The 26,667-nt window shown below is 35.9% G+C and overlaps 1 protein-coding gene and 1 long non-coding RNA gene across 2 annotated transcripts; both read right to left on the reverse strand.

Moving 5' to 3' along the window:
* Positions 1–1,655: 1,655 nt before the first annotated feature.
* LOC131066296 (MFS-type transporter clz9-like) lies at positions 1,656–2,186 on the reverse strand. Its single transcript, XM_058001022.2, has one exon. It carries the CDS (start codon positions 2,184–2,186, stop codon positions 1,656–1,658), a length of 531 nt encoding a protein of 176 aa, XP_057857005.2.
* Positions 2,187–18,242: 16,056 nt separating this feature from the next.
* On the reverse strand, positions 18,243–21,223 carry LOC131066318 (uncharacterized). Its single transcript, XR_009111650.2, has 2 exons — positions 19,989–21,223; positions 18,243–18,815 (listed from the first exon to the last, which is right to left on the reverse strand). It is a non-coding gene; the product is annotated as an uncharacterized LOC131066318 (long non-coding RNA).
* Positions 21,224–26,667: the final 5,444 nt, after the last annotated feature.

Here is a 26,667-nt window from a genome sequence, read left to right on the forward strand (position 1 = left end):
TGATTATAACTTGAGATAGAAGCATGAGATGAAGTTGTGCACCTGGATCTGGCTATAATATGTCGAAATGAAGCTACCCTGTGAATTTGAGGAAAAGTTGTTGGGACCGTGTTAAAAGTGCACACAGTCCTTCAAAAAAACCGTGAAATGAAAAGGGTTTTTCCACCTCTACAAATGGAGTCTGAATCTGAAAACACAGTTGCGCACCTACAACCTACACACAAAAAAGAGAGGAAAGGGGGTTGGGATTGGCGGTTTGCCTTCAGGTCAAACTCCAGTTTTGGAATTAACCAAATGATGAAAAAAATTACTTGCAAGTAAATGTAAATGAAAGACTGAAATATAATTCAGCTCAAGGGAGGTTGTAGATAGAATGTAGGTAGATTTTCTTGTATGGAATTGAATGTTGAATGGGATCTCCTCTTCAATGGTTGAATCCTTGACTTGAATGCAACACCTAGCCTTGAAGGGAGACTTGAGAATGCTCAATGCTGGAAAGGAATACTTGATTGCTCGAACTTATGTCCACTCTTCGCTTATCCACCACCTTATCGCCTCTTGAACTTATGTAGATGAGAGGACAAATGCGACTTATATATTTGTTAATTAGGGTTAATTGATTGATTTTTCATCACAGGCCGACACAGGGAAAGTTTTCCCGCTTTATGCAAAGTCCAATGCAAAGATAAGACAAAGGGGGGCCCGAAATAGGGCAGGGACAAGGGCGCCACGCCCCTATCCTAGGGGGATAGGGGCGCCACACCCTTGTCCTGTCCTTGTCTCAAGACACTTGAAGAAGGTTCAGGCAGTGCGGAGGGCAAAAAAAGTGCAGTTTCCGGGGTTGAGCAAGTCTCGAGTCTCCAATCAGGCTTGGGGATTCAAGTCGCCAACGTGAAGACCCTAATGTGGTTGCAAATTGCAAGGGTCACAATTTTATGACACTACACTTTTGTCTCCAAGGCATATGTCTTCTTTGTCTCCTATACCATGAAATCTTCCATGAACTCATCAGAAGTCAACAACTACCCTTCCTTGGTCAAGCAGATGTCATTACCAGCCCCCCTGCCATGTTTCTTATTCATAATGTGAACTGGTAGGATTAAGAATCATGTAAGTGAGATCTCCTGTTGGGAGTCAGGTGACTCATTTACTTGTGACAATGGGATTTCCTCTTCCACATTACCAACTTCTGACATTTCTTGTGTCATTTATGTATCATTTCCGCTATTAGATTTACTAGAGTTTGCATAGTAGTGCACCACCTCCAGCATGACACATTTTGGTGGTGAAGGGAAGGTGAATGTTCCCTATTCTTGTTGCCCTTGTAAGTCAACACCTAGATCCATTGCCCTTCCACTACCCATGATGATGCAATTCGCTCAGATGGAAGGCCAAGACTGCCATCCACACTGTCAACTGCACCTACACCAATGTTGTCGGCTGGTTGTTCATTGTCCACTTGTGCAAGTGAATCTGATTGACAGATAAGAGCAATGTTTTCTGCAACCACTTTTGATGACACATGAACACTAAAGGTTGAGCATGTTCTGCACTGCAGATGCATCTTCACCATCATTAATCTTGAATGTGTTGTTGGGCTGCATGTCATCCATGAGGGCATCCGGATTGATGGGCCATATACCAGTCCTTCTGAATCATGCTACAATGTTGGGAATAGTCAATGCCTTGGCCAAAGACTTGCTGCCTATTTCTGCTAGTCCTTCCCTCCTGATTTCTACATTTGGGAACCTTGCTATCCACGCAGCTCTTTCTGACTTGAAGTAGGTCTTGAATGGAGAGAACACACTCACATCTAGCGGCTGCAACTTGTGAGAGGTGTGAGCCAGCAATGTGAGCAAGTCTATGCCTAGCATCCTCTCCTCTTGGATGGTTGGCAGTGCAACATGGTTGCCATGGCCATCAAATATCAAAAAGTGTATGTTGTTGGGTGATACACCCCCTAGAACTGAGCGCTTGAAGTGGTGCAACCAGTTAAGGAAATATTCCTTGGTCACGCAGGCATGTTGTTGTGCTGTCATGCAAGCACCTTGCTCACATTTCAAGATATAATTTTGTAACTGCCTCTTCCCTTTGAACAAATAGAAGCCTGGTATGCTTTGCCCAGAAGCATTAACACAACAAAGTATTGTCATCCATTCACGACTCTTCAGGATTATATAAGACATGTTTCAGCTTCCTTTCCTCGCAAGCACCCTCATAGCCCCATTTCTACCGGCCATCACACCAGTTTCGTCACAATTCCAAATATGAGCATGACCATATAGATTAGCAGCATAGGCTTTAGACAAAGTACCATAGAAAACAGACACAACTGCTGGTCTCAGATTCAATGCCTTGTCTTTGTCAAGGCCTTCAGTTGTCCGCAAGCTAATTTTCGAATGACAAGCCTTGAAACCAGCCCACCATGACTTCCCAGGCATACCATACTTGAAAGGGGTTGGTCTAGTCACACATATCTGAGAGACAACTGCCTTCAAGTTGATGATCTCGAGACCATGACCAACCGCAGCCATCTCTTGGCAGCACTAAACTATGTCTTCTTCTTCTTTGGTGGTGAGGATTGTTGGTGGACCCTTCTTCAACGTGGTTGTGAGACTACGCAACCATTTTGATAGTGTTGCAGTTGGGATGCCCCATTTCTTTGATGAACCCCGTATGGACATGTCATTGTCCTCAACATCATGGAGATAACCTCCCATGTCTAATGTCGACCACAACTTCTATTGCATTGTAACTTTTTTTGAAGTTGAAGGGGGACTACGATCCTCCACTGTGGATGGGAGAGGTTGTTCATTGAGAACCTCTGTTGTTGGGGGTATAGGGTCTGCATTGTTCTCAACAAGAGGCGGAGCTTCTTTTTCTACATGGAACATGACTCCTCTTTTCTGTGAATGCAACCTCGTGCATGTTGATCTCTTTGAGCCATGAGGAGCCATCTTGTCTGCCTTCCACATATGCACATAACAAGAAGAACATGTATGTTAGTTGTCCAATAATTTTAATTATGCAGATTAATAACAACTATAGAGTAATATAATTGATATGTTTAACTTTGTCACAAGACAACTGGTATATTGTTTGGAATTTGGTAGTGTGAGATGGAACCAACTAACCATGTCATTTGGTACACTGATGTCCGCTGAACAATGGTAACAGTGATGCTTGATATGGAATTGAGGTGCAATTTCAGATTCAATGACAACATGGTGGAAGATGTCAGTTATGCTTGAACATTAGGACTGTGGTTCCCTTTTGCAAAACGTCATATGTTGTCTAAAGTTAGGCCTGCAATTGTTTATTGGTTTACTATATTGGACACTTGTAAGTAGGGGTTTAAATAGGTGCTATTCTATACATGTAACATCTATTCTGATTTGGAGTCATGTTTGAAACCTTTGAGGTCAACTAGATGTGGTGGTGTAGCTGGAATGGGTTCTTTCCAATAATTACTTGATTGTATAGTCGGGAAGGGGTATTAGGCTTACAATTAGGTTGAATGTATACTTTGGTAAAAATCCACGATGGGATTTGTTCATTCACTACTGTACAAAGCAATTGTTGCCATGACAGCTTTTCATAGCTTTGTCGAACTTGAGGACCATACTTTTTTAAGAAAAAATTATTGATATAGTTGGTTTGCCATGATTCAAGCCTGAGCTTGAATAGTTTTGAAAGGAAACAAGATCTTGTGGGAAAGACAAGATCATCGAAGGGGTATGGACAAATAAAGATTTGGCGAACATGATGAGAATGAATTGCAATCCACTCTTGTTGTGCTCAGATGCATGGAAATGGGATGTGAACAGGACATTCTATGGGTGGAATAGCGAACTGGGGCGTGGGGAAAGATTTGCGGAGATATTTTAGGATTTCATTATTTGCATAATTTGGAGGCAGGGTTTCAATAAGACCTTGACTTATTAGTGTTTGATGTACTGTCAAATAGTTTTGCCTATCGTTTTCATAATTTTTTACAATCCGATACCGTTGATCTGTGTTCGGTAATTCCACGCTTTGTTGTGTCCTTGTGCGTTGCCTGGAATGTATCATGCTGAATTGTCCACAGTCATCTGCATCATCCTATAGATTACAAATATATATTGTGACCTGAAAGCATTACTTTTGAGTACAACAATGAGTGGTCATTTACAAACATGGACATGCCACTAAGCATGACGGTTGTGGTGACGAGATAAAGAGGATTACAATATTTTGAGTAATTCAAACAGAAATACACATCTACATATACAGATATAATCGGTAACATAAGGAAATACATCGTTTCAAATTGTGTATTTTCATGTATATATTTATATATAGATATGCTCATTTGAATATACATACATGTACATGACTTGATATGAAATTGTATTTCGTCATTTCAAATATTGCAGAGTTTCAGTGTACATCCATGTAGGTGTGTTTTGAATCACGGTGGTATGAAATTTTCCATGTCATTGTTACAAAAGTTGGGGTTATGGGTTTGAATTTCATTGGTTGAGGGTTTCATTGTCATTGTATGTGGTAGTCAGTTGAAGAGGTATAAAAGTTTGAATTAAAAGATTGAATCACAATTTCATTATTTTTTCAATCTATGCATGTTCATATATTTATATTCATTAATGTTAGTATATGTGTGTGTGTGTGTGTGTGTGTGTGTGTGTGTGTGTGTGTGTGTGTGCATGTGCATATATGTATATTCATACATTTGAGTATATGTGTGTGTGTGCGCGTGTGTGCGTGTACATATATGTATATTCATAGATATCGCTATATATATATATATACACATACGCAAACACAGAGACACATACACACACACACACACACACACACACACACACACATATCTGTGTGTGTGTGTGTGTTTTGTATTTTGTATATGCATATAATTCGTAATTTATAAATGCATATAACATATATACACCCAATATTATCACATCGGGTATCCAACTCGGTTGTCTACCTGGCCAGGGGTCAAAGGTAGTAGTCACATGGACCCCGAATGTAGGGTACGCACATTCTGGCTCCTTTTCCCTTACATGATTGGATTTTATATGTGCTGGCATGGGTATTAATTGTATACGCATGGGAACTAGAAAGGGACACTATTAATTAGTTAATAAATGGAAAGCTTGAGTGAGAGAATTAAAATCCAATAAATGACAAAATCTTACAAAGAAGATTGCATTGCCTATTACAATCAATGACATGCGCGACAAGGATGAGGTGGCCTTATTTTATGGAAAGTGTGCATCGAGTTGCAAAAGACACGATATTTTTACAACATCACCATAAAGAGAAATCAGTTAAGTTGACATTTATTATATCTTTCGGTAAGAGTTTAAAGGAGTTATAAAAAGCCACATTCACTATTTCGGGCAGTTGTAGATAAATTGGAAGCCAAATTCGCCGCGTTGGGTGTTGGACAGTTGCAGGTAAAATGGAAGCCACATTCATCGTTTACACAGAGAAGCAACAACTGGCTTTTGTTGGAAAGCTATCTGATAAAAGGTTGAAATCCATTTTCAAGTACAGTGATGAAAGATTTCTGAGATATTTGAAGTTGTTTCTTGGGGATTTCTTCATGCAAACACATCACCGGTATCACATGAATGTGGATGTCATTAGCATGGTGGCTGCATGGGCGTTGCAGATTGGTAAGAGTGCAAACAAGGTACGATGGTTGATGAAGGCATGCGTGGGGGATGAGTGGCTTGATGGCCTGGACGATTTGCTCCTCACTACAATTCCAGGTATTGGGATTGATACTCAGAAGGGGGAAAACAAAGGTGGAGTTACTACCACCATCCCCTTTATCAGATGGAAAGTTGGGGAGGACCAATTGGCAAGGAGGGCAAAAGCGGCCCTAGGGTGGACAATGTTGGAGATATTTTTGTGCGAGAAAGAGGATGGCCATGGAACGGGTGCAGAGGGAGGTGCAGGTGCAGAGGGAGTTGAAGGTGAAGGTGTGGAGGGAGTTGAAGGTGAAGGTGAAGGTGCGGAGGGAGGGGAAGGTGAAAGTGTGGAGGGAGGGGAAAGTTCAGAGGGAGATGGGGGTTCCGAAGATGATGAAGATTATACACCACCCCAGTCAACTAAGCACATGCAATAGTCGTGGGTAAAGAAGAATTAAATATTTTTTGGACAATTATTTGGTAAGATTTGTATTTTTTATAAATTTAAAACTAATTGGAAAAGTTCAAACAAAATCTATATATGTATGGACAAAAAGTGACAGTAAAGGATTGTGAAGATGTAGGGTAACATGAATAATACCTGTGTGATTTTATTGAAGCTCCTCTGTTGGTGTGCTTGTTTGTTCGTCTTCGATGCTTGTTGTGTATTTATCTTGTTGCAATGCTTGATGTGTGTTTGACTATGATTGCAATGAGATGAGACCTTTCTTTTTATACAAACCTTTTGTGGTTTCCCCCTTTTAATGTACTATTTTGAATTTGAAATTTGAATGTTCATTGAATGTCCATTGAATTTGAAGAAGCAATTCATTTAAGCCTAATTTGATTGTTTTTGAATGGAATATGGTGGCCTTACACGCTTGTTGTCGTCATTGCAGGTGGGAGATTTTGTGACAGGACCAGTAAGCGTGCGTTGAAGACAGTTGAAGGCGATGGTTTACGTGGTACAAATGGGATGGAGGGTTGGCAACTGTGTCAAGGAGGAAATGTTTCATGGAACACACATGGACCTAGACATTTGGTTAGGTGCTATATGATGGGTCGCGTATGGGTCCACGTGTGTGTGGGTGGCAATATCAATTTTGTGGACATGTTTGTTATGTTGGTGTCGAAGTTTGTAAAGTTGACAAATTTTCCTCCTTTACGGTTTTATTAAAGACACTTATTTTTTGTTATTTCAGGCCACTTTGTGGCACATAGGAATGTGTACGTGGAAAAACACGACTTTCTTGTGGCGGTCGTACTTGTTTGACTATTTCAATGTGGAATTGAATGTTTTATATTTTTAAATATAATGGATACAGTTAGGCTCTAAAACATGTTATGGTTGTATGTGAATGTTTATTAAGTTAATTTCATGTATTATTTCGGGTTGGACAGTGCATGTTTTGGCAAGTTAGGCAGTCAAGTGTGGGGCCCAGACAGCGCACGAACTATATTATGTTCTAGACCCCGTGCACGAATTATATTATGTTATGGACCCCGCGCACGTATTGGCTCCTCTCCCCTAATGTTCGTCCAAGGGATAAAAAATATAGATAACTTATTTTATTGATTGTGAGACTATATATTCATCCTATGATCCAAGGAGATGTTGATTGGGGCTCTCTTATGTTTAAATTTAAGGAAGCTTTTATGGTTAGTTGACTAGAGTTTTACCATATTTAAATTTATTAGGGATCTACAATATTTAAATTGAAGCGAATTTTTATGGTTATCTTGATTAAGGCTCTTTTATGTTTAAATTAATTTATTTCATTGATTTTCCTAGGATTTAGATTTCTTACACTTTAAGTTTGTGTTTACATACTTTAATTAGTCTTTTATGTTGAAATTAGTCTATCAAAAGCTAAGAATATTTTCAATTTGTTTTTTATCCTCTTAACTCATTTGTTAATGTTTGTGTCCCATTATACTTAAGAATTGTAACATTAAAATGCTTGTTAATGTTTTTTCTTATTATACTCCACAATTGTAGCATAAAATTGCTTGTTGACGGCTTGTCGATGCCTCTATACCCTATTATACATCCTTCCATTCACTTTCAAGTTATTAACAACACACTTGTTTTGAATATGGCCAAGATTTCAAATATCGTTTTGTATATTTCTCACCCTTCATTCACTTCTGATTTGTAAACAACACCCTTTGTTTAGGAAAAGCCAATATTTGAAAATTTAAAATTTAAAAGTTCTCTTAATTAAACATCTTGTAGGAGGAGGGCACATCACATATGTCCTCCTTTCAACATATGGCTTTTCATTCACTATAAGACTTCATTCACTTTGAATTTGTTGAGATGCTCTTCTTTTTGGAGAGGATCATTATTTTAAAACTAAACTGAATATCTCATTGATAACTACATAAATTAATAATTGTTTAATTTTAAAAAAAATGGACTTTAATTATTTCATCATCTATTTTATGTCACTTAAGCTATAAAAGCTCAAATCCCAGTCCTCGAAGTTGTATATTATCTTTGGTACATTGAGACCTAGGATTGCACTTACACTCATTAATTAATATCTTGACAACTAAATGCAACAACAATTGAGTTCTAATAACTGCTAAGATCCTATCCAAGACAAATATGAGGAATAACTAAATGCAACAATAATTGAATACTAACAACACTTCTAAGATCCTCTCCAAGACAAATACAAGGGATAACTAAATGCGTCAATAATTAAATTCTAATAGCAATGTTAAGATCCTCTCCAATATCAATATGAGGGAAACTGCCACCTAACTTTGATGTTGAGGAATCTAATATAGAATCTAGAAATAGTCTAAATCTTGAATAATGAGTATAATCTGAATTGACACTAGATGTAATTTGGTTATTGCTCAAAGAAGAATCACCAAATCTACTTTCTATTCTATTTCTCAAATTGTAAATATTTTTTTCTCAATTCTACTAATCCATGTCTATTCACATTTTACATTTGTTATCAAAAATAAAAAGGGGATATTGAAATGTTATGATATCCCTGACAAGGATAAAATTTTAGAGTGGCATTTCAGCCTACTAATTTCTTGATGAGCTTTTACATTCTAAGATATTCTCAATTGTTATGACATACAATGGTTTAAACAAAGACATCATTGACTTCAAACACAAACAAATATAATCCTTTTAAAAAATTCTTAAATCTTTTATTGTATTTTGTAAAAAAATGTAAAAATATAAGGTCATATGACCATAAACATTAAAGGTTGAGGATAAGCATTCTTAAATAGGTGAATGGTCATGGATCATTCAATTTTTTTAATTAGGCAAGGCATTTTGTGTCCCAATACCCAACCTTGTTTTAGAAAACAAGAAAAAACTCTACTCCATGTAGCTGAAAGAAAACCATAGAATTTCCTGTGACAAAACAAACAACTAATCTAGAAATCTTATTACATAACTAAAAAAGAAGAAGATACAATTTTAATGGTAAATACAAAAGAGTATTCATGACACACCACAACTCAATCTAGAAATTTCAAATTTGTTGAATATAGAAAAGTATTCTTGAGAATAGAACAAAATCTCATTAAAAAAGTCATAGCAACTAAAAAGAACTTAACCACTTCAAATCCTACCTAAAAACATACAAAATGCCTAATAATTTAATATCAACAAATATATCCCAAATTGCAAATTATAGGGGTTATCAATAGTTTCAAATTCTTATTTGAAACAAACCTAGTTTGAAACAACAAGGATATCAAGTCTTCTACAATTTGATGCAACCATTAAATGTATATCCCTAATTAATTCATTATTCTAACCCTAACCCCAACTCCAATTCTAATTCTAATTGGAACTCTAACTGGATGTTAGACCCTATAGTACCCCTCCCTGATCTGACTCTTCTAAACCCAATTTGACCTTGGTTGACTTTTTAGTGGCTTACTTGGTTGGTTGATATACCATGTTGTGATGTTATATTAAGGTTTTATGCTTGATGTGTGTATCGGTGAAAGTTGATTACGCATTAATTCTTATGTATGATTAGATGTTAATTTGATCGATGTATTACTGACCTTGGACTAACACATTTATTGTATGCATGAGTTGCATAATATACATGTTTCATGTTTGTAAGTGTATGGGGTACGAGGATATGATTTTCCTTCACTCATTTCGGTGTTACAGGGAACGTCACGATTCTCCTTCATCGGTGTGTCTATTGTGTTTGTATTTATATGCATGTGAGGCTCATTGATGCAGGATATTGTAGGTACAAGTACCGTGTAGGTATGAGGTATCATCTCTACCTGGCTTCACAGGTCTGAGCGTGCCATATTGATCGAAGGAGATAGTTGTAAGGCCCTACAATTACCCCAGTCATGCTCAATAGTGAGCATTGTCAGTCGTCCGTCAGTTACTTATGTCTGGTATGCGGGTCATGAATTTATCTGGTTTTCTTGAGTTACGTGTTATGCATTTGTGAAATTAACTATTAAATATTAAAGTGTTTAATTAGTTAAATATGTTTATTGCGCATTCGTAAATAAAAGGGATTAAATTAAATAGGACCCCTATGTGTGATTAATCAATAAATCAAATTGCTTAATTCATATTACTAGCAAGTTTGATTAATGGTTATTTTCTGAATGGTGAATTAAATAAGTATATGCATTTTTTATAGAAATTGTGAAAATTAGTTATGTATATGCATCTTTTGTAAAAAGGTTAAATAGAATTGGAAAAGTAAAATAATAAAATCTTTTACCCTCATTGACTTTTGAAATAGAATTTTTAAGTTTTAAATTATTTGAGGAAATTAAATGAGGAAGAGAAAAGCATTTTTGCATATTAATTTTTTGGAAATTATTTAATTTGGTTAAAAATAATTTTATCCTAAAATGGATTTTTAGGTCAAAATTTTCTTTATAACCAATGTTTTTTTCATGAAAGGGGGAGTTTTTTTGTTTGGATTGAAATTTGGAGGTTTTGAATTGAAATTTGGATTTTGGTTGGAAGATGGATGAAGAATTTCTTGAGTTTGCAGGTTGGGCTCATCTCAATTTTTTTCATCTCAAATTTCTTCATGGATAGCTCTTAAGGTTGGATTCTGGTTATCCATGTTTTATTTTTTAAAATTTTATTTGTTTTGGGGAAAATCTTTGTGTGATAGAAATCATTTCTTTAACCCTCTTTGTTTTAAATTTTTCAATCAATTTCTTGTTGTGAAGTAATTGATTTAAAAAATTAAAATTAAAATTTGGGTGTATTCTCTTTGTGATTGAATTCAAAATTTCATTCTTGAATCCTTCTTTTTGGTTTATGAAATGTTAAATTTATTGCTCTGTAAGGGATTAATGCTTTAAATTTATGGAAATATACCCGTGTGGGGTTATAATGACAAAATTTTGTCAATTTGTGTATTTTGTGAGTGCTGGTAAAAAAAAAATACACCCTTGGTTTATTTTCCAAAACTTAGTTACTTTTTATAAAAGAGAGATTATAATTTTTAGTTAAGTTTTAATGTTAGTTATATTAATAAAATAGATATATAATGTTATATATATATATATATATATATATATATATATATATATATATATATATATATATATATATATATATATATATATATATATATATATATATATATAATGAATTAATGATCTAGTTGTGTTGCGAGAATTTTAATTAGATTGTTAATGAATTATTTTAATTGGGATAGAGAAATTGTATTTGCTTTTTAACCAAACAAAATTGGAAAACATAGCAAACTTGGTTGAAAGGAAACAGATAGAAAACAATATTGCATGAATTCTTTCTACCTTGATGTTTATCTGTCTTGCTTATTTGTTGGCTCGTAATTGAGATATTGAACAAACCAATTGAATTAGGTTTTTTATGCAATTCTTGTATGTTGTTTTCAGTAAAGGCTATTTCGTTATTAGATGGAATCCTTTTGTTTACTCAACCTAGGTGCTAGTTTTGTGTGACCAAGTGAACTACTATTATTGAGCCTGAACTCCTTGAGTATTTTGGTATTGTGAGTCGTACCTTAGAGTTCAGTAGGTTGTGGTGTCATAAGGGAGAGTGGCTTTTGAGTGGGGGTTGCGTCCAAAGTGGTAAGCAAGATAACCAATCGAAAGTTTGTCTAAATAAGTGATAACTTAATAAATTATTAGGGGGTTTGGTAAATGAAAACACTAAGTAAGATAACTGTGCCTCACACATGGGTTGAATGCTAGTACAGACTCATGATGCAATGAGAAGGCCTGGAATGGCAAACCAACAACCTTCTCTTCACGAAAGGATGTGTTGGGTCCACATGAAACTTGGATGGGGTCGGAGGTTCGGGAGAGTTTACCAGGATAACCCAGTGGATGGGGGTCGAGACCTATGGAGGTCTGCCATGGTAACCATACCAAACTATGTGATGACACTCTTCTCTTATGTTCACTAGTGTGCAGTTTGTGTTGCTTTTGCTTGGAGCACTATTGTGGGAGTCATATCTAATTGCTTATGTTTTTTGTGAGTACCTGTTATTCATGGTAGATAATGTGATGCTTATGATGGTTTGCGAGGAATTAGCTTCATTGGTGCTTCAGTTGTTCTCTTGTTTTACTCCATATCACGTTTCAGATGGATCCTCTTTCTTCTTCTTGGATCATTCATGTATTTCTTGGACCCTATGTGGTCATATGTATTATTTTATTTTGTACGCCTTGATGGCAGGATGTAATTGATGTGAACCTTATGTATTTTTCACCTTTTATTTAATAGAATGGTCTTGCACTTGAAGCAGACCCGAAGATGTAGCCCATTAGGGGTGAACTCCGATATCAATTTGTGTTGTATGGTGTATGTGTTCATCTGGTTCCTTTTTAATTTTGGATGCATGAATGGCATTATAGTTCAAATGTATAATGTAGTTTAGACGATATTAATCTTATTGCATGTATGAAGTTATCAATTAGATGCAGTAATATGGATTATGATGGATGTAGCTTAATGATGTAATGTAGCTAATGTCATATGTATATATTCAATCATGCTAGTTAAATCTCTTATGGAATTTAATTTCTTTGTCCTTGTTGTAATCATTTTATCATGAGTAAAAATTAAAGATTCTCATTGTTAATTGGATTAATAAACCTTAATGTTCATTGGATTAATCGAGTAATCTTCGTTGGAAACCCTTTAGGTGTTTAAGTTAAGTCTTTTGTTTGTGCAAATGTTATTGCAATATTTAATTTAATGCATCTTTAAGTTCTTTAATGTAAAAAATAAATAAAATTATTTGCACTCTTTTCGAGAGTTTTAGTTGAATCCTCTAGGGTTTCTTGGTGGGGCATTACAAACCCAATCCTAAGCATAACCTTAATTGAACGCTAACCTAAATTTAACCACAATTAAACCCTAATTGAGAACCAATATTAATCATAATTGAGATCCTAACCCTAATTGAACACTAACCTTATTGAACCCCAATATCCTAATCCTAACCCATAATTGTGATCCTAATTGACCTTGATCAAAATCCTAACCCTAACCATAATTCTAATCAAGCCTTAATAGCACCCTAACCATAAGTGAACCCTAGACCTAACACAAACCCTAAATGAACCTTACACCTAACCCTAATATTGTAATCTTAACCCTTACCTAACTATAACCCTAACTAAACCTTGACTATAACCGTAACACTAATACAACCCTAACCACAATGATAACCCTTACCAAAGCATTTCTTTGAACCCTACCCCTAATCTTTGTTGATAGGAAATGTATGTTAATTTTGTACGTGCTTGTAGAATATGTGCTTTTCAAGTAGAATGTAATACCATTAAAGTAGCTCATTATTTTGTACCTAATTATATATTTTTTCTATAGATGCCATTGATTACAATGGTTACATACAAGAATATGTAACTAATTATTTTGTACCTAATTTTATATCTTTTCTATAGATGCCATTGATTGTAATGGTTACATATAAGAATAACAAGAAAACATGGAGGTAGCCAAGATTGCCGTTTTCTTCTAACACTTAACGTGCTCATAATGATCCTTTTAAGGTCCATAGAAGAATAACAAGAAAATATGTGTCTACCCAAAATTACAGTTTTCTTCTAACACTTTGTCTATGCTCACAATGATTCTTTTTAAGGTCCATTTTAGGTGAATGACACTCTATTTTCTCTATAAATAGATATGGTAAAACATAATGCAATATGCAAATTGGTGTATGAGATTAAAGACATAACACTTGTATTTTGCTTTAATTAATCATGTTATTCTAATAATAATTTTTTGCTTTAATTAAATATGTTATTCTAATAATAAATTTTTATTCACTTCACAAGTATTAGGATTATGTTTTTTATTTGATATATAGCAATTGCATATTACATCCGAGACCTACACGAAACATACAATATTGACCAAATTGCTTGAAGAAATCTAATATTTTCGAAGTACAAGAATACATAGAGGAGAATGGAATTTGCTTTATCACATCACAACGTTTACATATATGTATTCCAATGTTGTAGCAGCCTTTGCCAAAATTCACCCTACGAAGTTATGGAGGACAAAGAGAGTACTAGGAATACACAAGCCCACACTCTCACGTTGAAGCTTGCAAAGTAGGTTCAAACATGCAAAACAAGTTTCACTTGCTTTAAAAATGGATCGTAGCATCAAATTTTGTCATTCGTCTAAACTAACAATACTGAATATCACAAAAAAAAAATAATTCTACTCGTTTTCAACATCCATTAATTAATCATGTTGCCTTGCTAGACAATGGTTTCTTTTGACTCAAAACATTTTTCATCATTTTTTAACATTCAAATCTTTCATAACTTCTATTTGTCTTTACATATGAACATTTGTACAACCTTTTGAACATACTTGTGAGCTTCTCCCAACTAGATCTATAGGTCCATCCACAATCCATTTTTATACAATCTGTCATTGATTCTTTCTTCCATTATTTCTTCCATCACATTTTTTCAAAGTGATTTCTTAAACCACAAATTTTACATGGATATAAATCCTAACACGTCTTTTGTGTGTCCTCTATTGCAATGAGAACACCTAATACAATGTTTTTCTTGGGTTCTTTTACTTGAACTGGTAGTATCATTTTATTTCCCTGTGACATATCCAAGACCATACTTTGGTCTCATTAGTGGCCCAATGGGCTCTTTGATTCCTTGCCCATACTTTCCTAACCTTTACCTTCATATCCCATTTTCTTCATGATTTTGAAGCCAACATTCGTTTGAAACCATCATTTGTTATCAATATCACAACTAGCAATACTTGCAAACACATTGTTATCTTCTTTCACACATTCTTTATCACAAACACGTTCACACTTATCAATTATACAATCACACAAATCATCCGTGCCACATGATGCATCACATACCGATGACTTTAACTTCAAACATTCATTCTCTTGCTTCAGTTTTGATATTTCTTTCTTTTGTAAACTAATTTCTTCTTCTACTTTCTTCAGTTTCTCTTCTAACTCATCAAACAAATTTAACTTTTCTTCTAGGTTTTTATTCTCCTCTTTATTTTGTTCAATTCTTTTTCAAGCTCACATTTCTCATCCAAAAGTTTACATTTTTCAGCTTGTCTCTCTTTTATGATTGCTATCATTTCTGATTTGGATTTCTTCATTTCCATTAATTCATTTTCCTTTTTAACATCATCAAACGATTTCACTTTTTTTCCAACTCTTCATTTCTATTTTTAACTTTCTCTAATTCTTTTTCAATTTCATCAATTTACATAAATATTCACATCTTTCTCTTGCAAACTCCAAAAATTTAAATTTAGAATTACAATCTTTAACATTCACAACTTCTTCTAAATTATCCTTTTCCTTCTTTATCCTTTTTCCAACTTTACCCATTTTTCCAACTTTACCCATTGAAATAAAAATGTAAACTTACCTTCCTCAAACATTTGACTGTGTTTTTGCTTCTCCAAGTTACCTCCTTTAAACAATTTCGTACACCTTCACTCTTCCACATTTTTCTTTATTGAATCTTTCTGCTCGTATTAGTCAACTCCCGGTTTCACTTCAGACGATTGCACTGGCAGGTTCTTCTTGACCACAATCTCCTTGAATAACTCACAATCTGATCCTTTCTTTTGCTTGGCAGGGATCCAATATTTGCTATGACATGTAAACTTTGCACTCTTTTCTCCTCCAAATTTGCACCTCAAACCTTTGATTTCTACAAACACACTTTCCTTTTTGCAAACTGTAAGTCCTGTTTGGCAGCAATATGACTTTCTTACATAACTCAAGATCTTAACAGTAGTGATCTACCTTTCTTTGACTAGGAAAACCCATAATATCTTTGTTAAATTCACCAACAAGAAGAAACTCTTCAAATTCTATGATTCATTGTTGTCTTACCAGTGATAGGCAATCATTTTCTTTTAACAGCAGTCACATTCTTCAACCCTTGACAATTTTTTATTTTTTTTCTATAGCTTCAACTTAGATTTGGACAGCAACTCTTCCTTCCAAAAAGTCAACGAAAGTCTCTCTTTCAACAATTTTTAGCTTCTCCTTAGCGGTTCATTCTCAGCGATCTTTATGTAGATGCAAACAGACTTCTACCAGCAATCTGTGTCTTTAGATTGGACTACAGTCAAAAGGCATTTGTGGCAGGGCTCGACAGGCAACGATCTCCTCTTTTTGGTGACTTTTGACAGATCTATACACCTTTAATCTTCAGCGATGAAAGTTCTTTTGACTGGAAATTTTTTGTCCTTCATTCACAAGGAAACAAGACACACCCATTGCCATATGTACAACGGCGCCCCACAGGAAACTAGTCTCTTTCAACTCTTTATGCAGTGACAACACTTTAGTGCTTTGCATCTCCCGAACAGCTGCAGCCTCAGCTCCAATCTCTTTTACCACAATCTGGTAGTTCTCTCTTCTTTTTACAGTGGGCCTGCCTCTGTCGATTTCCAACAACTTCCCTTGTTCTCCCAGTGGTGACTATAGTCAACTCAGGTCTTAATCTTTTGTGATCCTTCACAATTTTTTATTTTTTTTCTATAGCTTCAACTTAGATTTGGACAGCAACTCTTCCTTCCAAAAAGTCAACGAAAGTCTCTCTTTTAACAATTTTTAGCTTCTCCTTAGCGGTTCATTCTCAGCGATCTTTATGTAGATGCAAACAGACTTCTACCAGCAATCTGTGTCTTTAGATTGGACTACAGTCAAAAGGCATTTGTGGCAGGGCTCGACAGGCAACGATCTCCTCTTTTTGGTGACTTTTGACAGATCTATACACCTTTAATCTTCAGCAATGAAAGTTCTTTTGACTGGAAATTTTTTGTCCTTCATTCACAAGGAAACAAGACACACCCATTGCCATATGTACAACGGCGCCCCACAGGAAACTAGTCTCTTTCAACTCTTTATGCAGTGACAACACTTAGTGCTTTGCATCTCCCGAACAGCTTCAGCCTCAGCTCCAATCTCTTTTACCACAATCTGGTAGTTCTCTCTTCTTTTTACAGTGGGCCTGCCTCTGTCGATTTCCAACAACTTCCCTTGTTCTCCCAGTGGTGACTATAGTCAACTCAGGTCTTAATCTTTTGTGATCCTCCATATGCTAGTGGTCAAACATTGAGAGCTCCATTGTTCTCCAATCGGCATAATATCCTTTGGCTCTGAAATCTCCTTCTTTCCACTGAATAGCAGCTTTTCACAAATCTGATCGATTCTCCTTCCAAGTGGCAACTTCAGTAACTTCCCTTCTATGGCAGTGGCTTCTCTTTTTCTTCTCACAAATTACCTGGGATGCCATCCTTTAAGTTGTAGCTTCTTAGTCTCCATTTTCTGCAGCATTTCTACATTTTCTTCAACATATTTCCACTCCAATGAATCACCTTCTGTGGTAGCGGCTAGATCTCCTTCTATGGCTACCATTCTCTTTCTGCAATTAGAGGCGTTGTCTTCAGACCTGCACTCTTCTTCTACCTTTGGCCTCCCTGGATTTTACTGCTGCTTAAAACAGCTAAGAACTATCCTTAGGCATCCTCAACTCCCAGCTAACACAATCGACCGGGCTCTGATACCACTGTTCGGAATGGGGGGTGCAGAAAATAAACAGAGCAAAACAAACATGAAAATTTTCATCTAGTTTTAATCATATTCGAAGAGAAACATTACATTCTCTGATTGAAATACATTACATTCACTAATCGAACTGCAGCTCTCCTACATTTTTCTTATACCCTTCTCTGATACCACTGTTAGGAATGGGGGGTGCAGAAAATAAACAGAGCAAAACAAACATGAAAATTTTCATCTAGTTTTTATCATATTCGAAGAGAAACATTACATTCTCTGATTGAAATACATTACATTCACTAATCGAACTGCAGCTCTCCTACATTTTTCTTATACCCTTCTCTAGACTCTTCTAACAGCCGTGCAGTGCTGGACTTTGATGTGTGTGCATACAAAATGTAGAGGCATTGATTATATTGAAAACTTGACAGCTACGGAGGAGAGGATATAACTTAAAAGTAATATTTTTACATTAATGCGAAACATGAGAGGACAATTGACGTGATACATAACAGGTTGAGGATCCAAGAAATATCCATTCAAATCCAATGAAGATCAGCTCTGAGCATTTCCATTTAATGCTGAGGATTATCTGCAGATATGGATGACCATACGGAGGGTATAGGCATGGTAAATTAAGTGGGGTAGTTGGGATTATTTTCAACATGAGAGAACGCCTGTTTAGCATGAGCAGCAATATTATCATCCATCTCTTCCTGGTGTATTGATGGGTTCACAACTGCAATTAGGACATTGCCTAGAAACCCTAGAGAATGAGATAAACATATGACACTCAGGAGTCAGCATAGACTATGGGAACCATATCTGTCACCTCATTCATGCCGTTTTACTCAAAAATAAGCAGTATTGTTTATATCTGAGCGTGAAGGTTCAAAACTCAAGATCCAACGTCAGGTCCTTCGACAAATGATTAACACTACCATGTTCACCGAATCACCAACTCTTGGATTTTGGCAGATCTTAGTTGGGTGCTTCTGTTGACGTAGTAGATCCTTCCATACTGCTCAAAACCAGTGAAAAAACAAACATGTTATTATTAAAATGAGTTTATAAACATTATTAAAATTCGACACCCCACTAGAAAACTAATTGAACAGTTCAAAACTGGACAAATCCACCGTACAAACTAAAAACAGGGTAAGGAGAAAAGAGTTTCCATCTACTAGGTGTTTGATATCGTGTACTAAAATGGTAAAACTATAACATTTAAAGAATCTCTACAACAACAAAATTTGTAATATTATTAAGCCATCTAAACTGTGTACACATTTTTGCACAAAGACAAAAATAATTAAAAAGCAGGATTAAAGAATTTATTTGGTGTATTATTTTCGTTCAAAATGCCAAGGCTCAATTAACCAAAAAAGTCAGCATTTCATTACTCTATTAGAACGCTTATCTAGTGTATGAAATAGCCACAGTATTGTGGACATACAAGAATTCAATAGATGGTGTAGTCTATGGCATTGAGAGAATATACAAATGAATTGATGCATAGAACTACTTGAATTGCAGCATATGAATAGTTCATAAAACAACAATTCGATATTAATATAAAAGTAAAGTAAATACAATCTCTGGTCATATATGCATTCATGTATTTCAGCAATCAGTTCAGAGAACTGCTTTTGAATATTTCTCTTTAGAATACACCACTACTCACCAAGAAAAAACAAGAACATGATGAGCAAGAACAGCAACCAGAAAGAACCCCCGAAAAAAAAGACACGTACCATGCAGATGTGGAAAGACATAAAATATTGCGTGTATTTGACGAGGGTTGGTCTAAGTATCGAGAAAATTAACAATTATGATAGAGCTCAAGAAACCCTTCAACTTCTCAAACCCTCCATCTTAAAAATAAATCTCAATAAAAACCCTCCATCTTAAAGCCTATTAACATACCAAAAAAATCGCCACCCAATTAGTCTGCATTGAAACCTAAAACCCTATAGAACAGACATTACCATGATGCCATCATACCATCAATTGTCACAGGAGTTATAGAACACTGTTAGTGAGGCAAAAATTTCTTTGATTAGAGTTTATTCTTTTAGTACAGTTGATCATCCTCTGAACCATCTCTGAACTTGGACTTTTCAATTCAATAAGTTATGTCTGTTACACTCTTTACTAAGAAGCAGCAGAAATGAAACTTGAGGACTTTTCTCACCTTTATAGTTGGTGCAATTTCATCTACATTTATGTGTAGTCCTCATAATGCAGGCCGTATAAAACCCAAAACGCGTAGCTCAGATTCGTCTAAGGAAATTTGGAAAACTGTCGCCTGTTTCTCCATTTCCGAATCTTGCAGGATGTTAAGCAGGCTACATCATCAAAACAAATTACTGTAAACATTTAGTAAACCCTAAAACTGAAATCTGTGAAAATTAAGATTAATCATTGTTAAACTGTCTGAAGTGCTAGCGAACCCTTTTAAAATTGAGAGCTTCGAAAATCTGAAAAAAAAAATGCTTGCATTGCGACCAGGAACATAATAAATGCAATGCCAACCCCTACAGCCAGAAAAGTTCCATGTTTACAAACTGTTACAAGTACACAAATAGAGAGAAGCTTTCACTTTTAGGCTTACCTATGATGATGATAACTACGAATTTTACCTTCGAAAATGATCCTTTGAAACAAGTAAACCAAAAAAGAGAGAAGACGGTGCCCGGAACCTCGGCAAAAAAAGATTTGAAATACAGATAATGGTACGAAAACCCCGAGGAAATCTAGAATTAAACATAAAATGCCTCTCAGGGTAACAAATTTAAGAGTCTCTAGGAAACCGTTGCCTCCTCACAACAGTTGAGTGGTCCTATTAACTTAATCCTTCTCCATTGTCTCAGATTTTTCTGTCTTGCAAATTCCAGATTTTATTTTTGGTTGCTCCTCGTGGACGGCCTTCTCCTTCCCCTTCTTCTCACTGCCACTTTTCACACCCTCATGTAAAGCAAGATTGAACCAAGGAGAATAGTTAATAGGGACCAGTCAACTGTAAATCAGAAGCAGAACAGGAGCAGAAGCAGCCATGGCGTTGAAAGGGAACAGAAGCGGCCAAAATAGACAGGCACACGATAATGACCAACTTGGGATATGATATATAACGACATGATCAACTTTTATCTGAAGAGTAAAAAATAATTAAACACACAATTGTTAAACAGGACAACAGCGGCAAAAAACAGTAAACACACCAGATCAACTTAGGGCAAGATCAACTTGGGATGTGAAATGTACTGACATTATCAGCTCAGTATCTCGTTGGAAGGGACGTATTTAAGATTCAGCCTGTCTTTTGCCAACCACGCATAATTTATTTGATTTCAATCCAAATCCTGTCTTGATTCCATTTTCATCTTTCAACATTTTAATCTAGAGTATTTACTCTTTTAAAAGAGTAGCATTCATCTATTAACGAAAGATATGAGAATGCAAAATGAGATCTGAGATAGGTAAGGTTGATATTAGTATTGAAATCTTATATAATGTATTGTTTTTATATTTAAAAAGAAAAATTATGGTAAATCTTTTCGATTCAAATTTTAAGTTTATTTTTATAGAATTGTTTATTAATCTTGTTGGTTTATTTCTGGTTGTTTTTTTATGTATATTAATAATATAAAAAAGATCATATATGTTTCAAAGATCTTTATTCAAAAAATATTTATCTTTGTTTTGGATATTTTTTGATATATTCATTTATAAGAAAAATTCAAAATAGTAAACTTCATAAGACCAAAAAATTTCATAAATTTTGAACTTAAACTTACAAAATTAAACTACTTTACAAAATTTATAGAATCACCCACTTTAGAATACTCTTAAAAAATCTGAACACCACCCACTAATTTTTTTCCCAAAGCTTCTATCTACCAAAAGACAACCCTACCTTTTTAAACACAAATTTTCAATTAATATTTTATTTAAGTAAACTATACAATATAAAATGAATATAAGATTATGCTATTCAAGACACTTTAAAATCTATTAAGATAAAGAAAACAATTCAGTAAATAAAACCATTATCTATTCTGTGAACCGAATTGAAACATTTAAATTTCTCATAAATAAGACTAAATCCAGACAACAAAAAAAAAAAACTATTTGAATTGAATGGAATACAATTTATAATTTGACGTTTTATTTTCAAAGTTGAATAAAGCACAAATCTGTAATGTTATTTTCCATAAGTATGAAAACAACATTAAGAACCAGATTGTAATGTATTATCAAAAGTATCATCTCAGTATTAACTTAATAAGTAGAATCTAACCTCTCAGACACAATATCTCTACATATAACTGAAACTTTGGTGTTGATGCAGACATAACTGCAAACCAATCAAACAGTCAGGGGTGTGCTGCCTCAACTGAGCAACCCAATCTTGGTTTTGGTAAAGTGCAGCTACTGCGTATTGTCTTTCTTTCCCTCCCATTACATTTGCATTTGCATGATCATCTGAGGATGCCTCCTTTAACACCAAACTACTTTGGCTTTTATTGTGCTGGACTAGAGCTAAAGCATTGTGCTGCTTGGTATACTGTTTTCCTCCAAAAGTGCAAAGTCGATTGCATGCCAAGCACTTATACCTTGCCTGCAACGATTTGGAGAAGCTGTTATTAAAATATCTGAACCTGGTATTGTGAGAATGGCATTTTAAGCAAGAGGGTCAAGGCTCTTCTCAATGCTTCACATTCTTCCATCTCTTTTAGAGGGCATGGTAGAACAATCTTACACCTACCCTTCTCTCCATCTTCAATTTTCCTTGCTTTTGGAAAATAGCTGAGAATAGTTGCTTCAACCATTTTATCCATCTCTTTCTCTAGTCTGGCACTGTTAAACAATATGAACCAATCTATTGTAAGTTCTTGCTATGTCTCTGCTTTATGATTTCATTTTCCTGTCTTTAGCTAGCTTTTCCTAGCTTTCTGCAAAATGAAAAATTGGAAGAAGAGAGAGAATCGGAGATTGAAATGATGTTGCCAATATTGGATTTTATGAGCAGTTTGAAGAAGAAAAAGCACAAGATTTTACATCGTTTGAGGAAAAGCAGAAAAGTTGATGTCTTCATCAAATATAAAATATAAAAGTATTCATAATCAAGCTTTCTTATCTAGAATTTAAGCATATTAAGTATATTTTTATATTCTAAATTGAAAGAGGGAGAAGAGGTTGTTACTAAAACATAAAAGAAAAGTATAAGATTGGAGAAATTTAATAGTTTTAGAAAGTTGATATTATTTTGTTTTAATTTTCTTATTAATTGTTTTTTTAATTAAGATAAAGAAATAATATTATTGACAATTGTTAGAAGTTTTTAAATTAATTTTAATCATTGAATATTTAAGAAAGATTATATATGGCATTTGTAAAGAAAATAAATGATTGGTAAACACATTGAAGGTTGGAATAAGGGATGTACATATCATTGTTAAAACTAGCATCAAAATTACAGAATACTAAGATAAGAAATAGACCAATTGATGTGGCTAGTGAGAAGATGCATAGTTGTTGAAAGAGGGGTGTATAATTTCATGGCAATACAAAAAAATAGAGCATAATTTCATTTGTGGTGCACATAAAAGATCTTCTCTAAATAATTCAACTAAAGTCAATGAGAGAGCTGGAGTTAGGATAATGTATTGAATTCATTTGAATTTGCATGTTCTACTTCTTTTCTCAACAACTGTTTTAAGAAAGAAAAATATATTATTTATTTATTTGATGGTAAATGCCATCAAAGAGATAGTCCCCTTTTATTAAATAAATAAAATTCATTCTTGTGCGAGCTCAGCAACATGGACAACTTGAAATGTTAGGTATGTTCCATTCCAGCCATATAGGTATGTTCCAGTCTGGCCATCTAACTATATCATTCCTTGGTAATGTACTCTCATTTTGTATCATCTCCTACTTAACAATGAAGCTAGAGAATAAGGAGAATTATTATTCTTTGTATCTTTAAGAAGTTTTAATGTATTCTTATTAGATTCTTTGTACATGTGGAATAATGCAAAGGGTAAGTGCACCAAGTTATGGTACCAAAAAGGTGCCACTTTTTATCTTTTCATAAAAACGTGTCTTTGGCATGAAATGGGCCTCCAAAACTTCAGGTTGGATGCCCAAGGAAAATCCAACCCAAAGGGTTGGTATTCTCCAATGTAAACAGTTTGGCGAGCGCCAAATAAGGTGCTCGCCGAATTCAAAATTTTGAATTTTCAAATTTGGTGCTCGCCAAATGTGAAAATTAAAATTTTTGCATTTGGCAAGCGCCAAATTTGATGCACACCAAATGTTTTGCATTGTTAAATGTTGTGCATTATTAATTTTTGCACTTTTCCAATTTGGGCACAAGTTATACCCACCCTCGAAGGAGAATATATATATGAAATATAACATTTCAATATGTATTTTTCCTTTCTTATACTATAAGTATAGTTCATGTAAATATTGGCAAGATGTTTGAGAGCGGTTTCAGCTCTATAGGAGTTATAATGTAGATTCTAGTTTTTAGAGGATCATATAAAATTGCAGACTTAGTCAAATTTTAGTAATCAACATGTCAAATTTTAGTAATTAGCATGTTCCTATTAGCATCTTTTATCTTTGTATCTCACTCTCTTTATCTTCACCAAACTCTGGACCTATCTCTCTCCCTCTCTTGTCTCTCTCACTTCTCTCTCCCCTCTCTAGGTATATCCCACCCTCTCTACCTTTCAATCCTTCCTTACCCCCATTTCTATCCTCGACTCCCTCCCTCTCTCTTCTTCTCTATCACTATCTTATTGTTTCTCTCCCCTCCCTCTCCATTCTCTTGATCACTACCTATCCCTTCTATCCTCTCTCTCCCCATATCTAGGGCTCTCCCTCCCTCCCTATTCACCTCACTACCTCTTCCTCCCTATATTATTACCCACCTCTCTCTCCCCCTCTAGGTTTCTCACCTATCTAATTATCTACATGAAGGGAACTAGAGACTTGGTGATAAAGGACATGGAAGGGAAGGGAGGTGAGAGGTAAGATGGGGGTTTAAGGAGGGTGGAGGGGATAGAGAGGTAAACATAGAGGGGAAGGGAGGTGAGAGGCCTAGAGGGGAGAGAGAGTTGGGAGATTTAGGGATAAAGGACATAGAGGGGAAGGGAGGTGAGAGGTATATAGGGGAGAGAGAGGTGAGATGGGGCTTTAAGGAGGGTGGGGGAATAGAGAGGTAAAAATAGAGGGGAAGGGAGGTGAGAGACCTAGAGGGGAGAGAAAGGTGGGAAACTTGGGGATAAAGGACATAGAGGGGAAGGGAAGTGAGAGGCCTAGAGGGGAGAGAGAGGTGAGATAGGGGTTTAAGGAGGGTGGGGGGGATAAAGAGGTAAACATGAATGGAATGAGCTATTTAGGGATAAAGGACATAGAGAGGAAGGAAGGTGAGAGGCCCGGACAGGAGAGAGAGAGAGGTGAGACGAGGGTCTAATGAGCGTGGGGGGATAAAGAGGTAAACATGAAGGGAACGAGAGACAGTGATAAAGGGCGTAGAAGGGAAGGCAGGTGAGAGGTATAGAGGGGAGAGAGAGGTGAGATGTGGGGGATAGAGAGGTAAACATGAAGGGAACGAGAGACTTAGTGATAAAGGGCATAGAAGGGAAGGGAAGTGAGAGGTATAGAGGGGAGAGAGAGGTGAGATGGGGGGGATAGAGAGGTAAACATGAAGGGAACGAGAAGGAGGGGGGGAATATGATGTCCTAATGGGTCATATGGTGTCTTAAGGGGTCATATGGTGTTCTAACACATGTGTGGCCCCTTAGGACCCCAAATGACCCCTAACAACACCATATGACCCCTCTGGATACTATATGACCCTCATAACACCATATGACCCCTCAGCACACCATATGATCCCCTAGGATACCATATGACCCCTTAGGATACCATATGATCCATTATAATATCCTAATACATGACATGACCCCTCAGGAAACTATATGATCCATTTTAACGTACAAATACACGACATGACCCCTTAGGACACCATATGACCCCTTAGGACCATATGATGTCCTAAGGGGTCATATGGCATCCTAAGGGGTCATATGGTGTTCTAACACATGTGTGGCCCCTTAGGACCCCATATGAACCCTAATGACACCATATGACCCCTTAGCACACCATACGACCCCTTAAGACCATATGATGTCCTAACGGGTCATATTAAGTCCAAAGGGGTCATATGGTGTTCTAACACATGTGTAGCCCCTTAGGATCCCATATGACCCCTAACAACACCATACGATCCCTTAGGACCGTATGATGTCCTAATGGGTCATATGGTGTCCTAAGGGGTCATATGGTGTTGTAACACACGTGTGGCCCCTTAGGACCCCATATGACCCCTAACAACATCATATGACCCCTTAGGATGCCATTTGACTCCTTAGGATCATATGATGTCATAATGGGTCATATGGTGTTCTAACACATGTGTGGCCCCTTAGGACCCCAAATGGCCTGTAACGACACCATATAACCCCTTAGGACACCATATGACCTCTAACGACACCATATGACCCCTTAGGACACTATATGACCCTCAAGTTACCATATGATCCATTTTAACAATCTAGTACATGACATGACCCCTTAGGACACCATATGACCCCCTAGGACCATGTAATGTCCTAAGGGGTCGTATGGTGTTCTAGCACATTTGTGGCCCCTTAAGACCCCAAATGACACCTTAGGACACCATATGACCCCTCAAGACACCATATGACCCTTTTTAACATCCTAGTACATGACATGATGCCTAAGGACACCATATGACCCCTTAGGACAATATGATGTCGTAAGGGGTCATATGG

The sequence above is a fragment of the Cryptomeria japonica genome, chromosome 8 (assembly GCF_030272615.1).
Source record: "Cryptomeria japonica chromosome 8, Sugi_1.0, whole genome shotgun sequence".
NCBI classification, from domain to species: Eukaryota; Viridiplantae; Streptophyta; class Pinopsida; order Cupressales; family Cupressaceae; genus Cryptomeria; species Cryptomeria japonica.